The sequence below is a fragment of the Gallinula chloropus genome (assembly GCF_964237585.1).
Source record: "Gallinula chloropus genome assembly, chromosome: Z".
Taxonomy (NCBI): Eukaryota; Metazoa; Chordata; class Aves; order Gruiformes; family Rallidae; genus Gallinula; species Gallinula chloropus.
In genome coordinates, this window is record NC_140089.1 from 87,584,272 (window position 1) to 87,612,248 (window position 27,977).

The window sequence follows — 27,977 nt, forward strand, 5'->3', positions numbered from 1 at the left end:
TTGAACAGTGTACATGTAAACGTCGCGGGTTCTCACACTAGAAACAACATTTCTTTAATGCAAGTCAATCTGGCACTCTAAGCCACTGATAAAGCCTTCATCTTGTCCTGAGAAGTGAATTTATTTAGTGGTAGCTCTATGTCAAGAAGGAATCGCTGTAGCCTCTTAACATAAGAGCTTTTGGTTATCTGCATGTAAGAGTAAGTTGTTACAGAAAAAGCAGACCATGGAATGGAAGTGGAAAAGCCCTGGTGTCTCTCTGTGGCCTGCTTACAGAGGGATATGGGCAGCCTGGATCAGTGGGCTGAGGCAAACTGTATGAGGTTCAGCAAGGCTCAGTGCTGGGGGATGCACCTCTGTCACACCAACCCCAGGCAGTGCTACAGGCCTGTGGCAAGGGAGCTGGAAAGCTGCCTGGTGAAAAAGGGCCTGGAGGTCAACAGCCAACTGAACACGAACCAGCAGTGTGCCCAGGTGGCCAAGAAGGCCAATGGCATCCTGGCTGGTGTCAGCAATGGTGTGGCCAGCAGAACCAGGACAGGCATCGTCCCCTGTACCGGGCACTGGTGAGGCAGCCCCTCGAGTGCTGGGTTAAGAGTTGGACTTGATGATCTTAAAGGTCCTTTCCAACTGAAATGATTCTGTGATTCTAAACCCAGAGTAATGAAGCCGAGATGTTGGTAGCACGAGTAGGCTTAGAGGACATCTCTGAGTATTCTGCTTCTGCCTACACACACAGGACTGCAGCAGATGCCTCTTTCTACCTGCATGGTCAACTACTCATTATTGCTTCCTCAGCACATTTTTCCCACTAATTGTCCATCCAGTGGAGTCACCATTCCTGGTGGAATTTAAAAGACGTGGTGCTGAGGGACATGGTTTAGTGGTGGGCTTAGCCATGCTTGGTTAATGGTTGGACTTGATGACCGTAAAGGCTTTTTCCAGCCAAAGTGGTTCAGTGATTCTATTCCACGATCCCATTCACAGCATCACAAGGACAGAATCTGAAGGGCTGGATTTGTTTCAAACAGCACCTCTGGAGTTACTCTGGCTATTCCCGTACCATGGCTCAGGATTCAGACTCTAGACCAATCCCTCCCAACGTGACACAGCCCGAGTGACTAAACACTATGCCATCTCAGGGGCACATGGAACCACAGCAAAGACATCAGTACGTGCAGCCAGCTAGACAATTCCCACTGGGTGTTTTAAAACTACCAGGGTATAAATAAATTACCAGCCACCGCCAATCGCCGCCTGTAGTGAGCGCACGTTATCAGATGGTGTTTTCCTAAAGTTACAATAAAAGAAATGGGTCTGGAGAAGGCACTGCTGCTCTCTTCATCATGGAGCACGAACACAAATGGTTCTGCAGAGAGCAGGCAAGTGTTTAAAGGACACCTGGCATAATGGAGAAGCAAAATTTGTTGTGTGTTTTAAAAAAGAGACACCACGCTCTGGTTTACTTACTCACCTACTCAGGCAGATTTCATTACTGGAGTCTTTAAGCATCAGACTGACATTAATGGGTTTTAGCCTCTGTCAAGTTGGTAAATCCATCACAAAATGAGATGGTCAGATGAGAAGGGAGGGGGCTGCTCAGATTTATGGAGAAAGCTCATGATCGTATCGACCAAACTTTCAGATCCTGAACTGATTTTCAGCAGGTTGATTAGTTCTTAACTAAAGGCCCAGAGATTTCTCTTTGTAGCACTTTATATAGACCTAGATAAAGGTGCAGAGTACTAGAGAAAGAAGAAAAAGTCAAGGAAAAAAAGAAGGATCAGAGTTTGGTTGCAGCTGATCTGAAGTGTTACTGGAGAGGTGAGACTGCATCTTGAAAGAAGAAAATCTGAGCCTCAGCCAATTTTAATTCCTTCAGGTGCTTCAATTTAATAATTAATTGAGAAAACTCACCAAAACTTTTAATATGAATTAGGAACTGAAAATTAAAACATAGATGGATGGCAATCCACAGTGCAATCCCTTATCTGCTGCTCCTGATAGGAGAAATGATGTTTTGGCATTATGGATATAAAGGGTGTGTACGTAATTGATTGGAACAGTGCACTTTAATTGACAAGGTCTTGGGCACTTACTCTTAGCCTGTCTTTGGGCAGCGCAACAGCTCCTTGCTTGATGATTTCCAGAACTCGCTCCACTGACAGCTCAGCTCCAGCCTGCTCCAGTCGTGAGCTGAAGAAGCTGATCACCTGGAATGAAAAATCAGAGCAGGTAAATAAATAGAAATTCTGAGATCTTTCTATCAGTTTACACATGGAGCCCGTCATCTTCTCTCTCCGGACCAGTGCATCTGTACTTCTCAAAGAATAACCACGTTACTGCCTGTGTCACAGCCAGGGAGATCAGCACAATTACCAGGATTCTCCTGCAGTCCTTTTTAACGAATTCCAACACAGATGAATTAAATAAATTTACATTTTCAAGTACATTTACTTTTTTTTTCACATGCTTCTACGTCCATCTGTCAGTACTTCTGCATGTCAGGGTTTTTTGAGGCCTTCCAGTCTAGGTTTTATAGCCGGGGCTAGAGACCCACTTTCACTTTCAAGCACTGAATGAAATCATTATAGTTTCAATGACTCCCAAACACAAGGTTTTAAGACTGTTAAATATCCCAACACAAGAGTCCACAGGACTTCTTGGGGGTTTTGAAGCATTTGAAGCTACAGCAATGGGAGGGGAAACAAAAAAAAGCTCACAATGCTCCTCTTTTCTCCCAAATTAACCACCTGAAGTGCCCTCCCCATCAAGGGTTTCATGCCCAAGGACCTGCATGTTCCCCTTTCAAAGCTCACATCCTCCATGCGTCTCTCTGGTGAGGCCAAGCTGCCTTTAACCGTATTTCCCTCCCCACCCCCCTTTCTGTGACCCAGCTGGTTTCTGTTAGCTAGAACAGTTAGGTCAGGCTTTAACTTTTATCCCTCTCCAAGCTCAGTAGGTCACACCAGAAGCAGACACCCCATCAGCAGTTCTCCATGTGGGACATAACAAAACCTCCGTATCTATAGCTCCTTTCATCCCAAAAAGAACGCACTTTGCAACTCCCATCCCTTAACCCAGATCCCATCGGCCACACAGGGGATTCAAAAACTCAAAACAATGTCAAAAAAAGAAAAAAAAATAGAGTTATGAGGCAAAAATTCCAACAGCTGGAGTCCTCTGGAAGTACCACAAGATGGTCAGAGCCCCTTGGTAGAGCCTGTGCACCCCTGAGCACCAGGCTGGAGCACAGGGTCTTTGGCATCTCAAAGGCTTCACACACGCTCTTCTCTGAGAACTACTGATGCTCACTCATATCCGAATCGAATCCCAACCTCTGGGACATCGAGTAATCTTTGCTAATTCTCCCCAGCAGAAGGAGGGAGGAAGGGAAGGGGGGGTGGGGGGGAAGTGTATTATACCACAAAATCTCTGCTGAGCTCTCTTTGTTCTGCAGTGAGACAGAGCTGGAGCCAGAAACCATTACCCTAATTATGCCTCCCAGCTCAGTCGCTGTTAATAAAACAAAGACAGCTGATGGCCTGATTGCTTTGAGATTCAAATTTGTTGTTCCTCTCTTGTGATCCCTGAAACCCTAGCCCCTATTTTGAGCAGGTAGATTTGCTGGATCGCTGGGCAATTTTCTCTAGAAAGTGAAGCACCGAGAGAGTCGGAGGGAGAGATGACAGCTCCTGGAAGTTGCTTTTTGGGGTGGTTGTAGGGTTTTGATGACTTTTAAACAACGAAATTGTGGAAATCAGGCAAGAAAAAAGAATCAGGTTTAACCTTCTGTGCTGCCCTTAGAGATTATCTCCATACTTGAATAGAGGGGAGAATTTAACTTCCTCTGGCAGATGCTGCAGTTAGGTTTTACATTCTTATGGGTAAGGACCCGCTGTAGTGCTGCCATCTCCCACCCTTGAAAGAACCAGGAGTAGGAAGATGTTCTGAGCTCGTAAGCAAAGGAGCTGGAGGGAGGAACCAGAAATTACAGAGGAAAATGGCAAGAAACAGCTTGTGCAGAGTCTGTGAGGATCTCGGGAGGGAGGCTGGCATGGTTTTGGGATGGAGTATTGGTGGTAGAGGATACAGGGCTCGGTGAGGAACGAGAAAGCTGCCACAAACTTCGAAAGAAAAAAAAAAAAAAAGAACCCAAAACATCTTCCTGCATTTCAACACCCCTCTGTCCTCAGTAATCGCTGGCAAAAGCCTCTCCCCGCCCAGGGCAGGCTAAGCAGCAGCGAGTCCATCCCACCAGTGCTGCCTTGTTAGCTCAAGTCCTGCTAAACCACAACAAAAGGCAGAATTTAATATTCGGCTTTTAATCAAAAGGGATAAACTACTATCATAATGAGCGCGCGTAAAAAACCTGAATGAAGCTCGCAGATACTGCCTGGATTCTGGAGCTTCCTCTTCTGGAAAGTCAGAGCCTCCCATCTTAACATGTTTTTAAATGGCTTTTATGTTTCTGTGGTGGAGGTACTAATCTCAGTTGCGCCGTGTTTCACAAAGAACAGAAGTGCAATAGGCTTCCAGTATTTTCAGGCTACGTCAGCACTTCACAGAACTCTGAAGGGCTATTTTTGGTAGGCAGTTGAAGACTGAAATTAAAAATATCTCCTTAAATAATGAAACTTGTCTCTACGCGTTGTTTGCCTTTACTGCTTCAGAGGATACAGAACTGGAGTAATTCCCTTCCCAGCCCTGATAGCACAGTACCCCCGTGAGATAACTTGGGTGCTCAGTGAGTACCTCAATTAAATAAGATGCCCCACACCAGAGGACATCCTAGAAGACGTATTTGCTTCTCATTACAATGATAACAAAACCAAAAAAGCATCCAGCATTACCCACCACCCACCCTCCCATCACTTCTGCAGCAGAAGGTCTAACACTTCACCTAGTAACCTGCTTGAATGTAAACATATGGAAGTCTAAGGTGATTTTAAGGAAGACTAGCCTTTTCCTGTCAAAGACCTTTAATTGCCTTCCATTTAAAAGTAACAGAGCTACATTTAAAATAATGATGACAATTAGCAGATTTCAACTCCTTGTCTGCTTACAAAGAAAATAAACCAGAAAAAGTGGCCTGGCTGGGTAGTATTGAATAAGTACCGAACTTTAGCACATGCTTTAATACCCCAAGTTGAGCATTTTGTTGCCTAGAAAAGAAAGCAGATCTCAGGGCAAAGGAACTAGCTTGAGAGATGAACATACCTTTGCCTTTTTTCTCATGGTGCCCATTTTTTGACATTCTGAATTTTTTTTTCCTCACTAATTATTTGGGCAGCTGTTTTAAGAAAACAGAAAATGACTGCAAAGACCACTTAAGAAGAAACGTAATGAGTCACCATGAATTACTTGTACCCAAGTCATGCTGAAAGGACCTCTCCATGCAAGGAACATAACCCATTTTAAAAGCTCGCTCTCCGATCTGGCTTCCATATTAAGAGAGATTAAAAGGCACATCTAATCCTGGATTAGACAACCCCTCAGGAGGAGTATCTTATACACATCCAGCTAAAACTGTATCGATAGCACCTTGCCCTTTGTGGAGACCCTACTTGTGGCTGTGCAAGCTACCGAGCCCGGTGGTGCAATGGGCACGCGCTGACATAGCCTGGTCACTCTCATAGAATCATAGAATCATAGAATGGTCTGGGTTGGAAGGGACCCCAAGGATCATAGAGCTCCAACCCCCCTGCCACAGGCAGGGACACCAACCTCCAGGCCTGGAGCTACACAAGGCTGCCCAGGGCCCCAGACAACCTGGCCTTGAACACCTCCAGGGACGGGGAATCCACTACCTCTCTGGGCAGCCTGTTCCAGCCCCTCACCACTCTTTCTGTAAAAAACTTCCCCCTAATATCTAATCTAAACCTTCCCTCCTTTAGCTTTAGTCCATTCCCCCTTGTCCTGCCATTATCTGCTCTTTTAAAAAGTCGAATTCCCTCCTGTTCCTCTGCTCCCTTCAGGTACTGGAAGGCTGCAATGAGGTCCCCCCGCAGCCTTCTCTTCTCCAGGCTCAGCACAGGGACTCCCATGCTTTGTGGACATGAGCCACCAATGTACATCTGCAGCTCAGGAGGACAAACACTTCCTGGCCTGCATCTCCAGAAGTGTGGCCAGAGGATCAAGAGAGGGGATTCTGCCCCTCTGCTCTGCTCTGGTGAGAACCCCCGGCAGTGCTGGGTCCAGTTCTGGACCCCTCAGCACAAGGAGGACATGGGCCTCTTGGACTGGGTCCAGTGGAGGCCACAAAAATGATCCAATGGCTGGAGCACCTCTCCTATGAAGACAGGCTGAGGGAGTTGAGGTGGTTTAGCTTGGAGAAGAGAAGGGTCTGGGGGGACCTTACAGCAGCCTTCCAATTCATGAAAGGTGCCTACAAGAAAGCTGGTGAAGAACTGTTCCCAAGGGCATGGAGTGACAGGAGGAGGGGTGATGGTGTTCAACTAGAGCAGGACAGGTTTAGATGGGACATTAGGAAGAAGTTCTTCACTCTGAGGGTGGTGAGACACTGGCACAGGTTGCCCAGGGAATTGGTGGAGGCCCCATCCCTGGAGACATTCAATGTCCAGCTTGATGGGGCTCTGAGCAACCTGCTCTAGTGAAGATGTCCCTGATCACTGCAGGGGTGGGACTGGGTGGCTTTACAGGTCCCTTCCAACCCAACACATTACATGGTTCTATGATTTGTATTCATGTACCATTAATGCATGCAAGGTCTCTGAATGAAAAACTGTTTTCAATTGTGATTTCCAAAATCGGTTTGCATAAAGCTTCCCCATCTAAGAGGTCAATTTTTCCCAGGAGACTCATCTTCAGTCCTTTTGTTTTCTAAACAATAAAGTTACAAAATATCTCCAGAGATTAAAACTGCTACGAGGAAGTAGAATGATTTAAAAGCGACATTTTAGGTTTTGAAGATTTTTTTTTTAAGATTATGAGGGAATAACCACAGTGTCTATTATTTCACCCATCTATTGTTTTCAATAGGGCTGAAAGGCTGACGTAAATAAATAATATTTCTATTTACTACAGCATGCACCAAGCAGCAGAGCTATCAAGGACAAGATGTTTTCTCCACTTGGATTCTTCCAGTGGGTGCTGAAGTGCTGTGATGTCTCGGCCCATTCCCAGATGATGCTGCTACCTAACTAACACCACGGCTCCTCTTTTTCTCCTCCAGCTAAAAATAACAGCACAATTCGCTGCTGCTACGACTCTGAAGGTTAAACCTGCAAAGGAGGAAAATTTAAAAAAAATAAAGAAATTGGCATGGGAAAGTTCTGATTCTGTCATTTTTTTTGTTTGTTTCCTCTTGGAATAGGATGATAAAAAGAGAGATGCACATTTCGAGGTGGGCTGTTATATACTTCCAGCCACAGGCACCATCAGTACAGTAAGATGCAGCATAGGTGGCACAATGAAAGGAGAAGAATAGGAGAAAACAAACCTCTTGTTGTAAAGTACCACAGGATTAGCTCTTCAGCTAAGTACCTCCCTTAGGAAAAGATAAATCACACCCCTTCGGTGGCTGACAGTCAGACCCTCCATCCCAGAGCAAAGGTGAAGCAAAGCCAGCTCCTGCTAGAAGGGATGAAACGGCTTCAGGTGATTCAATAGCAGGAGAAACACAAGAGGTTTATCAGCAAACCTCAAGTACTGAAGTTCTCCAGATTCACCTTGAAACTAGGAGTATGTTCAAAGACTCATGAACTTTTGCAGGTACCCTTCTCATCTCCCCACTCCTAGTGAGGAATGAGGGAAAAAAATCTAGGAATATCACTTAGGAGTATTTAGCTAGGCTCTAGTAATCACCAGGATCAAGGTTTTCTATGGTCATTTTAAGGAAAATCATGAAAGGTCAGTTCTCATGTCTGCTGCAAGTCCCAGAGGTTGAAGCAAGAGCTGCTGTGCCAGAGCCAAGCCAACCCAACTGATTTTAAAACCTAGCAGGGAAATGTCTTTGGAGAATTTAATTCCTAGTAGGAAATTGCAACAATCAAATCCTTTGCATCACTAAGCCATTGCTCCCCGACCTCCTGATTTCTATCAAGCTATTTTGCAAACCAAATTCTAGCAGCTCCCAGTCAAGCCAGTCCAACCATGGGGTATCTATCACTGGCTCATAGGAAATAGGAAAGTAATGAAAGCCCATGAGTTCTCACCAAACTCATCTTTCAGAACTGCTAGTGGAGCATCTCCACCAAATTCCTGACACGTCTGACGTTGCTGACCAAATTACAGACCACCTCTGAAGCGGAGGCATATAGATAGTTCACAGCTGCAACACTTCTGCAGGAGGCCAGAACAGGGACCACAGCATTCCTCTTTGTTCGCCATCCAGAGGAAGAATATCCCATTTAGCTAAACAAGATGCACAATATCCTATTAAGATGACTTTCTAAAATGAAAAGTAAATTAATAGGAAACAGAAGGTATTTTGATTTCAGTTTCGTCTGTACAGCATTAACTGGTCCCATATGTTCCCAATCAGCTGGCAATGGTGATTTTTAGCTTATTTATAAAAACCCAGAGGCAAACAAGTAGTTTAGAGTCAAAGAGTTTTCTAGACACTGATGACCCTTAACATGCACCCATTTTTGCCTCGACAACGAAGCGCTCAGAGGTTACGTGTTACACCCAGAGGAAACGGAGCAGCTCAACCCCCCAGGCAGAGTCCACAGTTACTGTGACCAAGGCTGTACCACAGTTAACCTGGGCAACTGCCACTCTGGTCTGAGCAGCTGGTGGAGCTGCAGAGCCATCCCCATCTTCATGGGTTGTGTTTTGTCTCCTGCCCCAGTGTCATCCTGCCAAATGTCTGCTATCCAGCAGTCTCCAACGCTGAAAGTCCCTGGAAACCTACCACGGTGCTTCATTACTGTCAACTAATTAGAGTCTTTTCTTATGACCTGTGAATCCACAAGGATGTGAGAAAGGTTATTCCTGTTCCCTTCACAGCAGCATTTCATTTGAAAAATATCACATCACCTGTACCCCTCCTTTGGCTGAGGGACCACGGGATGTTCAGCCTGGAGAAGAGGAGGCTGAGAGGAGAACTGATCGCTCTCTACAACTCCCTGGAAGGAGGGTGTAGCTGGGGGATCTCAGTCTCTTCTCCCAAGTACTAAAGGACAAGATAAGAGGAAACAGCTTCAAGTTGTGCCAGGGGAGGTTGAGGTTGGAGATGAGGACAAATGTCTTCAGCCAAAGGGCTGTCAAGTGCTGGAACAGGCTGCCCAGGGCAGTGGTGGGGTCACCATCCCTGGGGGGATTTAAAAGACCTGTGGTGCTGAGGGACATGGTTTAATGGTGGGCTTGGCAGTGCTGGGTTAACGCTTGGACTTGATGATCTTAAAGGTCCTTTCCAACTGAAACGATTCTGTGATTCTAAACCCAGAGTAATCCAGCTGAGATGTCGGAGGCATGAATAGGCTTAGAGGACATGTCTGGGTATTCTGCCTTTGCCTACACACACAGGACTGCAGCAGATGCCTTTCTACCTGCACGGTCATTACCCTCTCAGTACATTTTTCCAACTAATTTTCCATCCAATTTGTAGCATTTTGACCTCTTCCATGCTTCCTATTTGTTTTACGAGAACATTATGTACAAAGCAGTGAAAGCAGCAGGTATTACCATCAATATCCATTTTATACATGCTTGACAAGGCAACCTGGCAACTGTTCTGGTGTCCAAAATGAATTACAGATTGCACACATTCTGTATTTTGGTCAGATTTCTCAAAATAGAGCATTACCATGCTCTCTGTTGACATTTCCATGTGAAACACAAATCTGGACTACAGGCCAGAGAATCTTACACCCAAGTTAAGGGGGATTTTGCTGAAGCACAGAGGGATGTCAGAGTGACCCAGCGTGCAATGTGTACACATGTGGACCTCTACGGACATCTGATGATGGGAATTACACTCAAGCTTGCACTGTAGCATGAGATAATCCAAAAGTACTTTGCTCTGTAATGACCAAAGAAAGTGCAGATGGAGGGAGTCAGGATGCACCACAGTCCCTGTGGATGTGCTTTGGGGCTTCAGAAGGGTAACTTCTCTTCCCCACCCCTCCATTACCAAAAGTTGCAACACTTAACATTTACACCTATGGTTTTCACACTTGAGGCTACCAAATTACATTGAGGGCAGCAACCTGGAACCCAGCAGAGGTCTCCAGATACAGGGGAAGTCAGTGGATCCATCCTCCTCTGAATAACCAGTCCCAACCTCATGAAAAGCCTGGCCAGCTCACTTCTCTGTCTCTGAGAGCAGGCTGGGCTGGGTGTTTAAATAAGAATATATCAGTAGGTCAAGAACAGGGACATCCTCTCCATGAATATGTCCTCCCATCTTCCAGCAACATACAGTTTAGGAATTTATTGAGTCAAATCTTTAAATATATTCTTTTTTTCCCCTGATCTTCTGACTCCTTTTCGAGCACATCTCCGTTTCAGATGTTCACTATGTCCCACATGGCTACAAGGACACTGGACATCACTTCAGTGATGGACACTTCTCCATCACTGAAAGAAAAGCCTGAGCAGTGCTTGGGAGCCAGAAACTCATTTTGCTTCTTTTCAGATGCTGCCCACACAGTCCCAGACATGTGAGTTGTAAAACTAACATGATTTGCCACTTTTTCAAGGAATGGGAAGACCAGTTAAAACATTTTGTCTCCAGCACACCAAAGAAAGACTGGTTCTGTCTGGGACAACTGTGCTGCTGATACTGTGTATGAACTGGAGCATGTGTCAGAGTAGAAGAGGAGTCAGCTCAACCTCATATCTTATTCAGACCTGCAAGCCTGACAGCTCTCACCAGTTGCCAGCTGGTGACAGGTACATTATAGAAAAAAAAATGTAATCTTTTTTTGACATCCTCACTTCTCTAACAAAGGAGCTATTTAAAAATTCAACATGCTCCCTTGGAAAGCTTTAAATAGTTTCTGAATGTAACTGGCATTATGCTGTAACCTAATATTAAATAGTTTTGGGGAGGAATTGTTTAAATTGTTGAGGAAAACCTACATTTAAGTGTTACAAAGGAAAGGACTTGCTGCTATTTGTGGGAGGCACGTGGCTGTCATGCAGAAGGACACGGCCACCCGCAGTTTTCCTGGATCTGGACAAACAGCCAGAGAAGGTCCCAACCTCAGTAAGGAATGAAGAACAGAGTTATTCTCTCTTTACACAACCTTAAGGCATCTCACTCTAATCATCCAGGCAGCACTGTGCTGGGTGTAGCCTGCAGCTGCCTAAGGTTTGGGGAGTTTTGAGCTGCGAATCCTCTGCTCTCCAACCTCTTGTCTGACCAGAAGATAGGAAGTGACACCAGAAGAGGAAGGGAGAGGTACAGAGATGGTTTGCAGCCTGATGTTAAAAACTGCTTTCCCCTATGGATCATCAGAAATCTGTCAATTTTCTGTAATGTTTTTAAATAAAAGTAGATGAGAACAGAGCCGCAGCAGATTGTTTTGCTCATGCTGAATAAATGTGCTATTCACTGCTGCAAGAAATGTAGCACCCTGTTCAGCCTCCCCTTCAAGTATTCAGCACCCAGTGGTCACAGTGTGACTTCAAGCATCACTCAGCTCTGCAAATACCAGCTAGAATGCAGAGAAATACATATTGCACTTAAAATCTGTTACTTTATAGCAGGAATCATTACTCAGGTTCTCTATATGAACATTAAAGCCACTATCAGATGCAGCAGTAATTAATTAGCAACTGACAGTTTTTCCAAAGTCACACTCCATGGAGAGCCACCCTGGTGACAGCTTAGTATCCACAGCTATTTCCTTTTGTGTTCTGGTAAAATCTCTGCTTACCCAGAGGGATTGCTGTTGGGGGGACACTGTTCAAGTGGCAGTAGCACACAGACAAGGAATAAGGCAGATGCATGCCTGCCCTTAGCTATTTAAAAAATAGTCCCTGGAATCATTAGTAGACTTGTGATGGGAGAAAGTGAAATGGAAAACATTGGTTGATGATGAAAATCTCCTTTTTCTTCCCCAAAAGACAGGTTTCTAAGAAGGGGCAGTTAAGGGAAGCTGAGTCTACCTTCAGGAGAGTGAAAGATGTGCCACAGCTTGGGAATTCCTTACCAGATGCATCCCAAATCCCATTTCTCTGTTCTCGTTACCCAGAGTAAGTCACAATGGAGTCCCAGAAAACAGGGGAGAGAAACTCAACTTTTTAATAATTTCTAAAATAAATAGACAGAGATGGCGAATATTTTGTCCCTCTCAAAAGGATAAAGAGATCAGATAACAACAAATTCACTGAATCACAGAATCACCAGGTTGGAAAAGTCCTTTAAGATCATCGAGTCCAACCGTTCCTGTCCTGTGCTAAACCAGACCCCTGAGCACCTCATCTCCCCTCTGTTAAACACACCCAGGGGTGGGGACTCAGCCCCCTCCCTGGGCAGCCTGTGCCACAACCCCACAACTCTGCCAGGGAAGAACTTTTCCCTCCCAGCTGAGCTGACCCTGCCCTGGGACAGCTTGAGCCCATTGCCCCTTGTCCCATCTCCTGTCCCCTGGCTGAAGAGACCATCGCCCACCTCTCTGCACCCTCCTGGCAGGGCAGGGGAGGTGGGGAGAAGGTCTCCCCTCAGCCTCATCTTCTCCAGGCTCAACACCCCCAGCTCCCTCAGCTGCTCCTCAGAGGATTTGCCCTCCAGCCCCTTCCCCAGCCTGGTTGCCCTTCTCTGGACTCGCTCCAGGACCTCAATGTCCTTCTGATGGTGAGGAGCCCAGAACTGGACCCAGCACTCGAGGTGCAGCCTCACCAGTGCCCAGTCCAGGGGCACAATCACTTCCCTAGCATTCCTGGCCACATTATTTTTGACACAAGCCAGGAAGATGCTTACAACATGTAAGCATCTTTAAGCAAGGTATCACTCACCAGGTCTATGTTTTGCATTATGTCCTGGAAGGAAGGGTGAGTTCGAAACTGCTCAAACAGATCCCGTTTGTACAGCAGCGCGTACACCAGGTTCGGGTTGTGATGAAGGGAGTTTGTCAGGCAGGAGTTGATGATCTCCAGCATCATCCGGATCACTTCCTCGATCACGTTCAGGTCTTGCGCCTTTAAGAAAGGAATAAAAGGTTAGTGTGCCCTTTTCCATTGTAAAACATATTAGGTAATAAAGACAGTGCACAGGTAATTACTACTAATGGAGCTATTAGCCGGTTAACGCCTCAGTGGTGAGCAAATCTGGCACGCCTGTATCTGGGAAGAGATCTGTTTTCTCCTGTAATAACCAAAATCAGAACTGAAACATGCTGCACTCCAGCATCCAGCCTCATACCTTGATTCTCTCAACAGGAGCTATCTTCTCCAGCCAAAAAGCATTAACGTGTTTCAATCTGCAAAATTCACTAAGGGTCAAGTGAACTTCAGTCTTTTCAACCCTTCCTATGCTAAGTAAAAGCACTGCAGCAAGCATGTCATTAAATGTATTTGTTGTTGAGCCCCTGCTTAGGGAGGAAGGATAGGGAGGACGAGGAGAGATAAAAAAAAAAAAAAAAATGAGAAAAAAGTGACTGGTGAAAGAAAAAAGCAAGGGCAAGAGAAGGAAAACTGACTGGGATCACCATCCACTGCACCCTGAACATCTGCCACTGTTCTCCAGGCTTTGAGCTTGGCCTTTTTTTTTTTTGTGGCATTGAAGAATACTTGTAACAAATGAGAAAATAGATCTCCTTTTGTAGTGCACTAAGCCTCAATGCTCAAGACAAAGTTGTAGAGCTTTTCATCCTGTCACTGCCTTTCACAAACCATTCTTGATGATTCTTGGAAGTCAAACTTTCTGAGCTGCTAAGGGTCTGGATTTCTCTCCTTGGGCTGCACATCGGTAGCTGTTCCAAACCAAGGAGAGCTGCCTGTGCTCCCCTGGGATAGGGAAAGGAAGGTAAACCTCCTTTGTTCGTATCATTCAGTCTCTCCACCACATCAAACACTGGACTGTGAGACTTACAGGTCTGGCAAGAACACAAACGATGCCAAACCAGCTCAAGTTTTACAGCTTGGTATGAGCACTGAAACCACTGGCATTTACTTTTGCTGACTGCCTACAGACGTTTTCTGAGTTATCATCACACAGCACTTAAATACTTTAAGTCGAGGCTGTACTTGCAACAGCATTTTGTTAGGCTGTCAACCTGTACATACCTGATTATAATTTATTATATTTTGTTTTATAAAGTTGTGTTGTAGGAACTGCCACATGTCAGATGTACGCTCTTACTGAGGCAGGAGAGAATAAGGGAACCTGGCAGTACCTGGTCAGACTCGCATACAGAGCTCAATTCCCTGCTACCACTTGCCTCTGGATCCTTCTGGAAAGCAAAGCTACATTTCCCAACATAAGGAGGACATGGAACCGCTGGAACGGGTCCACAGGAGGCCACAAAAATGATCCAAGGGCTGGAGCACCTTGCCTGGAGAAGAGAAGGCTCTGGGGAGACCCTACAGCAGCCTTCCAGTACCTGAAGGGACCTAGAAAGGAAGCTGGAAGGGCCTTTTCTGAAGCGCCTGCAGTGATAGGATGAGGGGGAATGGTTTTAAATTGGAAGGAGGAAGAGTTAGATTGGATATTAGGAAGAAATTCTTCCCTCTGAGGGAGGTGAGGCCTTGGCACAGGGTGCCCAGGGAAATGGTGGCTGCCCCCTCCTTGGAGGTGCTCAAGGCCGGGTTGGATGGGGCCTTGAGCAGCCTGGTCTGGTGAGAGGTGTCCCTGCCCACGGCAGGGGGTTGGAACTTGATGATTTTTAAGATCCCTTCCAACACTAACCATTCTATGATTCTAAGATTTCTTCCTGCAAGCAGAGGTTGTCCCTGCAGAAGACAGCAACATTCCCCTAACTGGCTGCTCCACCTCTTCCATGGCCCTGTGGACCATGGAGAAGGGAGTGCCCATGTGCCCTCATACTGCTGGTGAAATGCAGCAGCACTCCAATCTGGATATCCACATTGCTTCTCTTCTGCAGGTAAAAACTTTTCAAGTCATGACATCCTCCTAAAATTCTTGTTTGAAGAACAGTATTTGGTGCACACACTCCAGTTAAATTTTCTTCTTTAGCAATGATGTCTGACAGACTGAGGAGAGCATACATTTGTTTCCCCTGAACTTGAGGATCTCCCTTGTTTGCCTTTTTTTTTTTTTTAAATAGCTTTTCCTTCAGCACCTGAATCACCATCTTAGCATAGCTCCTTGGTCTATCAAGGGATGGCATTCTATGTCAGAAGCAACCCTTACATTCAAAGCACAGGCAACTCCTCTGCCTGTAGATTCAGTGTGAAACAGCACCCTGTCAGGCACTGTGGAACAGGGATAATGTAAATCAGTAGACAAAACCTGAAATAATCCCATCAGCTGGAATCTGAAGTAAACTCCAGACCTGGCTAACTGATCTGTGGAGTAGTGTGTGCCTATCAACTTGGTTTTAGTTCAGAATAAGGTATATTATGGTGGCTTTAAAAAAAGCTTGGAGCTTCAGGGCAATTCTGTCCCCAGTGCAGCGGGATGACTTAGTGCCCGAGACACTATGCTGAGACACAAAATACATTGCTTTTGCAGAAACACTGTGATTTGGGATCAAGCGAGATCTCTGCAGTAAGCAGAAAGGTAACAAGCCATGGAATATGCCTCAAAACCCAGCCATACAGCTAGTTTAAACAGAAAGCATGGCTTACCACCTCCAAACATGGTATTTCAAGAAAAGAAATACTGTGCTATTGGTCAGATTCAGACAATTAAAATTACCAGAGGTTTTGCTCAGTAAACATACAATTAAAAAAAAACAACCCAAAAACACAAATCCAAACCCCAAACCAAACGTTTTTAGAAGCTGGTGGACAGAACCAGCCATTGGTTTTGCAGCTACCATGTTCCAGGTCTGGGACCCAAATGAAGAAATCTAGGAGCTGTGATAAACTGTATATGTTTTTGGCTATACCAAAAAAAAGCCACCCCATTTTTAAGAAGAACGAGCTGCATAAAAGATAGAGAAGTGGGATTGAATCCCAGTATTGCATATACGTTATCTGGAGAGCTGCACACTCCTATAATTAGCTATTAAAGCATTTGTAACGGCTTGGAAGTTTTCAAAACAGGAAAAAACAAGCAGAAAGCCAAGGACAGCATTTGGATGAGACAATGGAGAAATGCTGTAAGAGCTGATAAAATGCCGTGTGCTTTTGTTGCTCTGCATCACCCCTATCAAGCTACGGCCCCTCTGCATCTAGCCATGGCATCACGACTGACACAAATAAGGTTACAAAAACAGGTTGCAGCTGAAAAGAAGTTTATTGCCCCGTGTTTTAACTTCCAGACCAGCTGAACCCAGCTGAGCAGCTACAGCCGAGGCAGAGATACCACAACACACACCAACCACCCCGCAAGACACTTCTTTTTTGGGTGGCTGAATTGGCTGTTAAAAAGCCAGGTGAAAAAAAAAAAAGCCAGGTATTGATTTTTGGGTGGAAAGGCAGACAATTTCAGTCTACTGAGCAGTGCATTTCAGTGAGTTGTTGGAAGTAATGGCCTTTTTGACAAGTTCAGCAATTCAGAATTAAAAATTTCTTAACCAAACAGGGCTCAGATTACCCCATTGACACTGGTGAGTGCCAGTTCTCTTCCTCTGCTTTTTTGTTGTTGTTGTTTACACCTATAGAAATAATGACACCTCTTTCATTAGCAGAAAGGTGGAACCTAAAGACCTGGTGCCAACGCCTTGAGACTGAAACAGTGCCCACAAGAAGGATGGAACTAACATCACTGTGTGTAATCCAGGGTGACCACCTCATGGTTCCCTCTCAGGACAGGAATTAAAAGTGGTAGGGGTTTTTTCTTTGGTTGGGTTTTTTTGTTTGTTTAGTTGTTCGCTTTTTTAGTTTTGGGGTTTTTTTTGTTTTTGCAAAGTTTTTAATTTTTAAGGCAAAAAGCCCTACGCTTCATCATGTTCAAGCTGCACAAGGAACAAACCCGGCAGAGACAGCTACAAGAGATCCAAGTACAGTACTGGGTAGCCCGGGTCTCTTTTGTTAGAAGAAAAAGGAACAAACAAATGATAATGCCAGAGAAAAGAGAACGGAAACAAGCGCAGAGGATGCAGAGGAAAACACAACAAGCACAAGAAAGAGAACATTATCTGGAGAAAAATAATTTGCGTTTGATAAAGACTAACAAGGAACACACAAATGTGCAAAGCCAAGGCAAACTATGGGCAGAGCTGGACGTTCTCATCTCTGACCACCCTGGAAGACTGTTGCTTTCATTACTGCAATATAATTAATCATTAGCATGACATCCTCCTGTGCAAAGACTTCCAGAGAATTCAATAGTTACTGCTGGAAAGGCACTGGTGTGTACAAATAGTTGAAAAAATATATGGCTTATAAAATACCAGAAAAGTCAAACAGCCTGAACATCAGACACCGTGCATGTGTTCACAGGTTCCTTATGGGCTTATTTACCCATCAGGAGACAAAACACTTCAGTCACTGTCAGCGGAGGATGCAGGACCTCAGTGTCGCCAAAAACCAGCTTCATCTATGGCACTCATCTTTTGGTTCCTGTATTGTAACATTCTGAGTGTTTCACCTTTTAATCTGATGTGATAGTCAATTTATTTTGATTTTTTATAATGATAAAGAACAGGTTTAAAAGTGCTATTTCGAATGAATGCAAAAATCCAGCCTGTAAACATGAATAATTCTTAGAAGGGAGGTATGCCCATGTGTCCAGCAGGTTAACTTTGCTTAACCACCTCAAGGCTTGGACTGTTTAATAAAAGCTGGGACAAAATGATTCTCCTTTCTGTTTTCTTTACTCCTCTGCTAGTTTACATGGAAAATAACAGCCGTTTGCCTATCAGAATTTCAGTCGCTTGCGATGTTTTGAAGGAGACATTCCTTTGCCAGGGTTGACATGGGGCTGTTTATCACGATGCGATAACCTTTGAATCATGTTCCAGAGAAAGGAAGGTTTTCCTCAGCAGGCTGATGCTCGGCTGCCACATGAGATGCATCCTCATGGCAAAACTGATTCCAGTGCTGTCTCTGCTTTGGCTCTGAGCTGCGCAGAAGCCCCTCACTCAAGCCCAGCTCATCTTTTGATGCTTGGTTCTGGGCACAGGATATGAGCTGAGCGCTGTCCCGCTTCCAGGTGGTACCCAGGGTATTGCAAGCTGCACAGTGATAGTTTTCTTAATGATACTTTGCATTTGTGATCATCTACCCAGAAAAAGGGCAAGGCACCAGCTACAGCATCCGATTTCGGCCACCCAAACCAAGCTAGCTGTTCAACTGCCAGCCAGGAGCTATCAGCAGCCACAGCACAGATAATTCAAGGAAATAATGAAGTCCTGAACTCAGGGTGGGGAATGAAATACAGTGCTCTTTAAGCTAAACATTTAGCCTTTCAATACTTAACTTTAGGCTGAACATCTAGCCTTTTAATACTTTAAGGAGGCTTGTAAGAAAGATGGGGCAGACTTTTCAGCAGGGGCTGCAGTGATGGGGCAAGGCAGAATGGGTTTTAGCTGAAAGAGGGTGGATCCAGACTAGATTTCAGGCAGAAATCCTTCTCAGGCAGGGAAGAGGCCCTGGCACAGGGTGCCCAGAGAAGCTGGAGCTGCCCCTGGATCCCTTGCAGGGTTCAAAGCCAGGCTGAATGGGGCTTTGGGCACCCTGGGCTGGTGGGGCGTGTCCCTGCCCATGGCAGGGGTGGTAATGAGTGGGCTCTGAGGTCCCTTCTTCCCACCTAAACCAGCCTGGGGTTCTACTTATGACGGTAAAAAGCACTAGTGCACAAACATAACTCTCATACCATGTCCACATGTGATTATATATCTATCTACCATGAGCTAGAATTCACTTAAGTGCAACAGTTTGGGTTCTGTTTTTTTTCCTTTTTACCTGAATTTATAGCAATCTGCACTCCCAAGCAACAACTAATTATAAGCCTAACCAGGTCCACCTTTCAGCTTTTTTAAAAATCAGAGATTTACCAGAGAAAACTTTCCTTTGTGGCAAGATCCATACGAATGCCACCACACAGTGACAGCAGTACCTGTGTGTATACATCCAGGACATTGCCAGCTACCAAAAAAGCCCTGCTTCTCACCGTGCACTGTCATCTCAGCAACCTTACAGACAACTGATGCTTTTCAGCTAAATAACTGCTAGAGGTTTCTGCCTGTTGAAACGGTGTGATGAATGCTATCAGAAAGGCAGTTATACAGTTAGTGCAATTGGGGCAGGAAGGAGCTTATCTGCCTCAAAAAAACAGAGCCTGTGCAGGGATGGGTAACGCAATGTGCTACACGGGCACAATGAAAATAGAGTGGAAAAGAAACCAAACCAACCCAAAAAAAAACCCCAAACCCATCACTAAAACACAGGAAAGGCACACTGTAGCGAAGTCTTAACCCAAAGAAACCTGATGAAGTGAAGTGGGAACGTCACCTCTAATAAACAGTGAAAGAAACAGATGATGGAAATGCAGGCTGACAAAGAAGTATGTCCCCACACAGATCTGACCTTACTACTTGTGACAGTGAATGGCTTTTAGCGAGTGGTGTCTTGCTGCCAGTAACAGGATGCCCTGATGTCTGAATTTTCAGACGTGTGGCTTTCTTTTAAGACAAAGCTTGGTGGCTTTAGTTCACCATTCCTAACCCACAGGCCACCCTCTGGCAGAGCAAGGAGTGCCAAACGGATGCAAAAGGCATAAAGAAGCTACCCAAACTCACTTTGGCTCCTTTAGATCCTTCCCAGCAACACAACAGTTCCAAGCAGCATCCCACTCCTGACTTTCCACTTTCCCAGCTGGGTCTGACTGCACCCCTTAAGATCTTTTTCTCCCTTTGCCTCCCTTACCAATTCCTCCCCTCCCAGCCAGGGAGCGTGGAGGCAGAGTCAGAGGAAGGTGTGGCAAGCAGTGACACGTCTATGTTGTTGGGGACCACTCATCCTCTGACTGGAGGCTGAAGGCTTTCATATGGAAAGGTGAGGGTGTGATGGAATAGGCAGAGGAAAGGTGAGGGTGAAAGTTGCACAGACAACCTTAGCTATGGCTGTTCTTCATTCCAAGCCCTTATCCATGATGCCTCACTGTATGTACACCACTGTGTAGTATTTTTAGTGAGCTACTCCCTCAGAAAATCTAATCTGCAAACACAAAACACAGAAGCTTGCAATTGCAAGCAACTTGGTGACACAGATACAACTTCAACGGTCATTTTGTCAGCCAAGGAAAACAAAGGGATACACAGACCATATATTTAAAACATATCAAAAAGACTTAAGGATGCCAAATTAACCCCAAACAGACAGCTCCTGCTTCTCCTTTTCACCAGGGAGGAACAAGGAGGCAAAATTTGGTGGTAAACTGTTCCAGAACCATCAGCTGCACACACAAAAAGTCCAGAAGAACAGACAGCTTCAGGTCATTTTCCATTATTTTTTTTTTCAGCTGTTTTTAGGGATGGTAAGGAATACTTGCAATAATTATGGATTTGGATATTGAGTAGTTAGCTCTTCCACTGTCTGTAACAGAGCTATTGTAAACTCCAGGGTGAGGTACTCTGTTGTGTAGAACACACAAGTTGGCACTCCAGGGAATTTCACCTTGATAACACGATTTAACAGCATCCACAATTATAATGATGTAAACTTCCCTTTCCTCTTCACAGGGAAATGTCTACAGTTAAATAGTTTCAAATAATTTACTTTATTTTTAGTCACTTTAAGAGAAGCATATGTATCTTGTTTGTATTAGCTTTGGGGAGCTTCCAAGGGAGCTGTCTGAATTTCCTGCATTTTCAGCAGAAAAGAAAACCTTCAACAAAATAAACTTGCTCTGCCAAAGGAGTGGAAGTGCAGAGGGGAGAGGAGGAAGCGCACGAGAACGAGCTGCTCTTACATTTAGTGCACAAAGCTGAGCCTTTGGTGACAGAAATCTTATCTCCATCTATTTTACTTGCTTGTGCTCTCTGGCTGTTGCATGTCAAGCCCAGATAACTTACCGGCCGTAGCGCTGAACTGTGAGAAAGTAGGTATTAAGTGAAAAATCGCAGGGTTTATGGTGAATATCACCTCAAAAACTAACTCTGGCATCTCTGATCACTGCTCAGAAACGGGAGTAGGGCTGTCACACTGGGAGCAAAGCTTGCTGCCAGACACTCCTAAATAAAGGTTTGCTGCCAGACGCTCCTAAATAAAAATACCATTCTGACACCCACTGTCCTTCCCTCCCCAAGTAACCACGTACGCTGGCAGAGCAGATTGGCAGCACTGCCTCACCATTTTGTCAAGCCAGCCCATGGTAATGCGACATTTCCCAGGAGAAACACACACTTTCAGCCCATATCATGATGCAAACGTCCAGGATAGCCCGTGACAAGACTGCACAAGAGGAAATGCCATGGTGGTGTGTCCCTGTCCCGGAGAAAATGGCCCGGGAGCAGTCTGCTCCAAGGAAAAACAAGCCAAAAGATGCCTGCTGAGGTCCCAAACCCAACTGCTTCAACCTTCCAAAGACCCATTTGACTTCAGCAGCCACTGACCAAGAGAACGTGAAGCTGTTTCTGAGGACGTGTATGTATTTGAGTGAAGGTGCTGTTCTTCTGTTGGCACTTGTCATGATCATTCATTATTCATTCAATCCACAGCTCATCTCCTGGTGACACCTTTGCCTTCATCTCTTCTTCCATTCACACCCCGGCTATCTTTGAAATTCCCACCCTAAACCACTTCACGTTGAACGGCTACAACTTACTCCTATCCCCCCTACAAAGTCAGGTTCCCAAATCAACCAGAGCTTTCTAGGCATTGGTCTAAATTCCCACAGTGTTCTGTGCCTGTTTTTACCTCTTTACTGAGGATTTTACAAATTGGGAAAACTTTTTAGTTTAATTCTTGCACGGCATATCCCTGTGTGAAACTCACAGGGAGGTTAACTGGCAAACAGCTTTAGCAGAGTAACTCCTTCACTGCAGGAACAGCAAAGCAGATTCCCTCTTTTCAGAGAGGGTTTCTGCTGGCAGCAGGGCCATCCTGCAGCAGGATGGAGAGTTGCTAACTGCACCTGCTGAGCTTACAGTCTGGTGATCAAGGAGATATGACCTAAAGGTGTTTCACTTTTATGATGCTACAACTACTAGTTTATTCTGAAAGCAAAGCTCCTCTGCTTTAAAAGCCAAGAATGAGCAGGCATCTGGACCCAAAGGGATGGAGAGGCACCTAAGTGCAGGACAGATGAAGACTTTGGCATTTCTGTGAGACTGGGATTCCATATCTTAACTGCAGAAGGTGTTCAGTTCCAGAGAAGCAGGGCTTTAGACAGTCATTCTCTTTGGCACTTTCCAAACCCCATTCTTGGGAACCTCACATCTAGCCCAAGTGAGGAATGCCACCCTGCAAAGCTAAGGGCTGACAAATCTCTTTCAGTAATTTCTGAAGACGGCAAAATGATAAATTTAATCAAATCATTTTGACCACAACTAGCTTAGAAACACTAAATGACCATGGAAGGTGTTTACTGGAGGTCAAGGTTCAGTTGCTGGTCTAAGCTGACCAAGAAGCTCCAGCATAAGGGGGTCCATCCATCTCAAATTCCAAAATATCTGATGGTCACCAGCCAGGGGCTTCAGTCACCAGCTAGGGACTTCAAAACCACCCAAGGCAGAACAAAGTACTTCCAAACCACATGCAACCATGACAACAAAATGCAGCTAGTATCTAGTAGAATAAGCTTGATTGTTTTCTAAGGTTCCATAAAACCTGGGAAGCCACTGCTGCTAGGAAAATGACAATGTTCAGGTTGAGAAAATCCAAGTTAAAACTGTGAGTTTGTATTTAATGATGCCTGAAATAATAATGACATCTTCCTGCTGTTGAAAGGAAATGGAGAATCCTCCACTTCTCCTTGAAATGAAGCAGTATTCCCTAGAGAGTATGGAAAGACTTTGTTTGGTTTAACTGGTAGAACAGGAAAGGACAAGTTCCACATGCAACCCAAACTCCACCATACAAAGGTATACAGATGATCATGATACAAGCATTAATTAACATAACCTGTCTATCTTGAGTAGAGTTCAAGGACTTTCAAGATGCAACTCAAGTGAAAACGTTTCTGACTCCAGCACTGTGCTTTCAGCTTTGCTGTAAAACGTCATCAGCAAAACTCTTTGGAGGTGTTATGCAGTAGTCAATGCTACGTGAACTGAAACTTTGACACTTCCTAATTTGTTGGGGGTTTGTTTGTTGGGTTTGGGGTTCTTTTTTGATTTTTTTTTTTTTAATTGCATGGCAGGTCTTATATAGCCCTCACATAAAAATTCATGTTTGCATTTAATAAGTAAGCGCTACTTAATGAAATCTCTACACTTAAAGGTGTGTTCCTTAAAGGTGACATCTGGTGAACCTCTTAACCCTTTCTGCAGTAGGCTACAGTTGCTAACATACTCACTGACATTCGTTGTATAGGATGTACTTGAGTCCAGACTTCAGAATCTCTACCATTTCTTTAATGCTCATTTGGAATATTTCCTTTATATTCTACCTGATGTTTAGTTGAAGGGTAGAACGCCTTATTTCTATCATGAAAAAGAGTAAGATAGAAAAACACTGTATCCTGCAAACAGACAGAAAAAAGACCAACCAGCAATCTAAGCCAAACTTCGCATTTTCCCTTCACACCTCCAAACTTTCCTCCATAGAGCAGACCACAGTCACAGGGATGTAATTTCTCCACCAGCTCCTTACAGCCCCAGCATCATTTCTTACTACATTATCAGCTATTTTCTTCACCCCAGTATTATGTTTGGCAGAAACAACGATGACACTTGTTGCAAGGTAACTCTACATCTAAGAGCAGATCTCCAGTGAACAAAGTGCTGTCACTCAAGAAACTCGGTGCTACAGATTTTGTAGACCTATGTCCAAGCAATTTTAATTCAGCAAGTATCAAAACTAACTGAATAAATGCTGATCCCTCACTAAAGCTCTCAACTTTTCACAGTGAGAGTGGGGAGGCCCTGGCACAGGGTGCCCAGAGAAGCTGGGGATCCCTGGCAGGGTTCAAGGCCAGGCTGGATGGGGCTTTGGGCACCCTGGGCTGGTGGGAGGTGTGCTTTCCCATAGCAGAGGGGTTGGAATAATATGATCTCTAAGGCCCCTTCCAACCCAAACCAGTTTGTGATTCTATAGGCTTCTAAGAACTGCACAGATACAGAAATGAGAAGTTCTCCACTGGTTCCTCAATGAGGAGATACTGTCCTTCAGTATCTTTGCCTTGACTTTTGAAAACCACCATTACCTTAAAGTATAACTTCTGTCTTCCACTGAAAGTACCACTCTGAATAATGTTGACCCTAATTAAGAAAAGAAAGACCACAAGGGAGATGATGGAATCCAAGTCCTCAATAATAAACAAGGACTGCATCAAGTATCCATAATTTCTGTACTACCCAAGCAGAAAATCTTCTGGCCCTAGTGACACACAGGATGTCAGTTGGAAAAATCTGTGATAGTATCAAGGCCCTTGGCAGCCAAAAAAGTTCTGTATCCTTGCCCTTAGGGTGAAAATTGCTATTGAAATTTCTGTGGGAGGTACAAGAAAGTCAGTATCAGTTTGCAGAGCGGACATTTCCAACATAACAATTTGGAGAATGTCAAGGAGACAAGGGAAGCTGTTCCTGCCGAGGCCACCCAGCGTTCCTCCAATGGCTTCTCAGTGTGAGACTCCTGCTTTGCTCAAACCAGAGTCATCACTGCAAAGGTAACTGAGTTAAATAACACATTAAAATAGCCATAAAATAAAATAAAACTGCATATGGCCTCCTAGCAATATTAGAAATGCAGATTAACAGTAACAATAGTAATAAGAGCATGGGCTGAGCCCAAGGGGATGAGGTTTAACAAGGCCAAGGGCAGAGTGCTGCACATGGGACACAACAACCCCCAGCAGCTACAGGCTGGGGGAGACTGGCTGGAGAGCTGTCTGGCAGAGAAGGACCTGGGGGTGTTGGGTGACCCCAGACTGACCATGAGCCAGCAGTGTGCCCAGGTGGCCAGGAAGGCCAATGACATCCTGGCTTGTGTCAGACCCAGTGTGGCCAGTAGGTCTGGGGAGGGGATTGTGCCCCTGGACTGGGTGCTGGTGAGGCTGCACCTCGAGTGCTGGGTCCAGTTCTGGGCTCCTCACCATCAGAAGGACATTGAGGTCCTGGAGTGAGTGCAGAGAAGGGCAACCAGGCTGAGGAAGGGGCTGGAGGGCAAATCCTCTGAGGAGCAGCTGAGGGAGCTGGGGGTGTTGAGCCTGGAGAAGAGGAGGCTGAGGGGAGACCTTCTCCCCACCTCCCCTGCCCTGCCAGGAGGGTGCAGTGAGGTGGGTGATGGTCTCTTCAGCCAGGGGACAGGAGATGGGACAAGGGGCAATGGGCTCAAGCTGCCCCAGGGCAGGGGCAGCTCAGCTGGGAGGGCAAAGTTCTTCCCTGGCAGAGTTGTCAGGGCCTGGCACAGGCTGCCCAGGGAGGGGGCTGAGTCCCCAGCCCTGGGAGTGTTTAACAGAGGGGAGATGAGGTGCTCAGGGATCTGGTTTAGCACAGGACAGGAACGGTTGGACTTGATGACCTTAAAGGTCTTTTCCAACCTTCTGATTCTGTGCTTCTGTGAAGAAGTCTATTTAGCTGGTTGCCATTGATAAAGCAGATGACAGCATGAATACAGAAAACTGTTGATGATGGCACAGTGCTATTTGCATGTTGTAGCTTCCTAAATATTAACAGCCCATGCTAAAAACACCAGGTCCCTGAAAACAGACACCAGATACAGCACAAGGCCCTCGAACTGTGGTGAGCATGCTGCTTTACAGCCACCATTTCTCTCCAGAGCTGAAGGTACATCATGCAGAGTGCTTTCATTGCTTCTGATCCATTAAGATCTAGTAGCATGGTTAGAAAATAATTCAGAAATGCATCTCTCTCTGAGACCACCTGGCATACATGCACGATGTTGAATATTTTGAAATTTAAAGGGGATAGATAAACAAAGATATTAAAAGGAAAAATGCATTGTTGCTCTTTGAAGTGGTTTGCAGACTAAAGGATCCATAGGTAAGCCCTTTTAAAATATAATAAAGTATAAAAGGGTGGTTTTATTTGTCTTCCTCTTACCTTACCACCTCCTCAAAACCAGTCGCTGCCAGTAGTAGCATCATTTATTCTATTAAGATGGGCCTGAAAAACCTCCATAACCCAATTTCAAGACCTGCTCTCTGGTTGAATAAAATGCAAATAGGGAGGAGATGAGAAACAGCCTTTAGAGAGCTGATAGCAGGCAAACCAAATAGCTGAAGTAACTTTTAAATTAAATGTTGGGCTTACTACATTCCATCTTATTTTTCAAGTGCGTTTCCCTGGACACTGCATCAATTCTGATAAACACAGAAGCTGATGACCACGGCTCCGCTTCCTGCTGAATGGTCTGGAAGCAGACAGCAGCCACAGCTTGAAGGCCACAAAATGAACCTTCAACTGAGGTTTGGTGAACCCAACGCTCACAGAAGGTAATTCCAGAAGTCTATGTACACAGGTACCCCTTCCAAAATGAACTACAAGCAACAGAGAACGTTTTCTCAACTGTTGAAGCAAATCACTCTCGACAGGAGTATGTAAAAACTGCATCATCCAACTAAATAAAATTTCCCAAAATACTTTTGCAGCCTCATCCATTTTGAGACAAAACTTAATTTTGTGTAGCCTGGCTCAAGAAGTACAGCAGTGGGAGACAGGGACACAATGGGAGTCGCCGTGTTTGAAAGATGGAAGAGCACTTGGGTACGTTGTACGTCTACCCTGGAGTCAGTCAACTGTTCATCTCCAAGATCCTGTAAGCCATTATGATCGTTTGCCTACAAACTAAGCTTTCTAGCAGATTACAATGACCATAGTCAACAACAAGGTAAGATGGCAAATTTGTAGAAAAGCAGTTTTATATTTCAGAAGAATTCAGCTGAAGCTTTTTACCCACAAGAACGAGATGCTTCCTATTGTCTCAATATCTCAACATCTAAAAGATCAGTGTAGGCATGGGAATCTTGGTCTTTTTTTTGGAGCAAGCACCCAATGCCTTTGCTAGTGCCACACATGAGCTGCTGGTGAGCAGCTTGAAGCCCTGCCTTTAGCAACTGTGACCCTCATTCTCTTCTCAGTTTATCTGGAGGGAGGATGTTGATTCCTACAGCAATGACAAAAACAAATCTAACCCGTAATGTCACAATCCACCTTGTTTTCTCTAGAATAGGATGGCTGTTTTTTGTTATTGGTAAACAGTTTCCTTAAGGTCAAGTGTTTGTGTGAGGCTCACACAGGCGCTGGAGTGGAACAGGCTCCGTACATGCCGTACCAGCTCCGTATCAAGACAAACGCAGCGGGACACAGCGCCTTTGAAGGAGATGTCATGTACCTCAGGAGCAGGACACCGCTCTCAGCTTGGGCTCAAGCCGAAATATGTACAAAAGAAGGTCTGGAAAGCCTCCACCACATTCCAGTAACGTATCTCAAGGGCAATAAAAATACCCCAACAACCCAACAACCTTGCTCATCTCAACTTTAGTGTCAGAGCAGCATAGGCAATCGTGGACACCTCCCAACAGCAAACATGGGAGGATTTAAGAACAGTAATATACTAGAGTCTTTTCTCTTTATTTAAAAGACGCTTTCCTGAAATGGCTTTGTGTTGGGTATGTCACTGGCACAAGCAGATGTAGAGTATGACTCTCACCTTCCTGTTTGCTTGTTTTTTAAACTCCCCTTAAAATCTGATTCCACCACTGTCAACAGGGATGAGCAAAATAAAATGATTTACTCCACATTTCTTTAATGCCACTTTTCAGACCAGGTGACGAGGAAATCGGTTGTTAGTAAGTGGCTTATTTCACT

The 27,977-nt window shown here is 45.0% G+C and overlaps 1 protein-coding gene across 1 annotated transcript in view; it reads right to left on the reverse strand.

Moving 5' to 3' along the window:
* DYM (dymeclin) overlaps positions 1-27,977 on the reverse strand; it is a 246,520-nt gene that overhangs the window by 33,314 nt on the left and 185,229 nt on the right. The window contains exons 15-16 of the mRNA XM_084278113.1: positions 12,931-13,113; positions 2,100-2,213 (exon numbers count right to left, since the gene is read on the reverse strand). Coding sequence (XP_084134239.1) covers positions 2,100-2,213; positions 12,931-13,113 — 297 coding nt within the window. The remainder of the gene's footprint in view (positions 1-2,099; positions 2,214-12,930; positions 13,114-27,977) is intronic.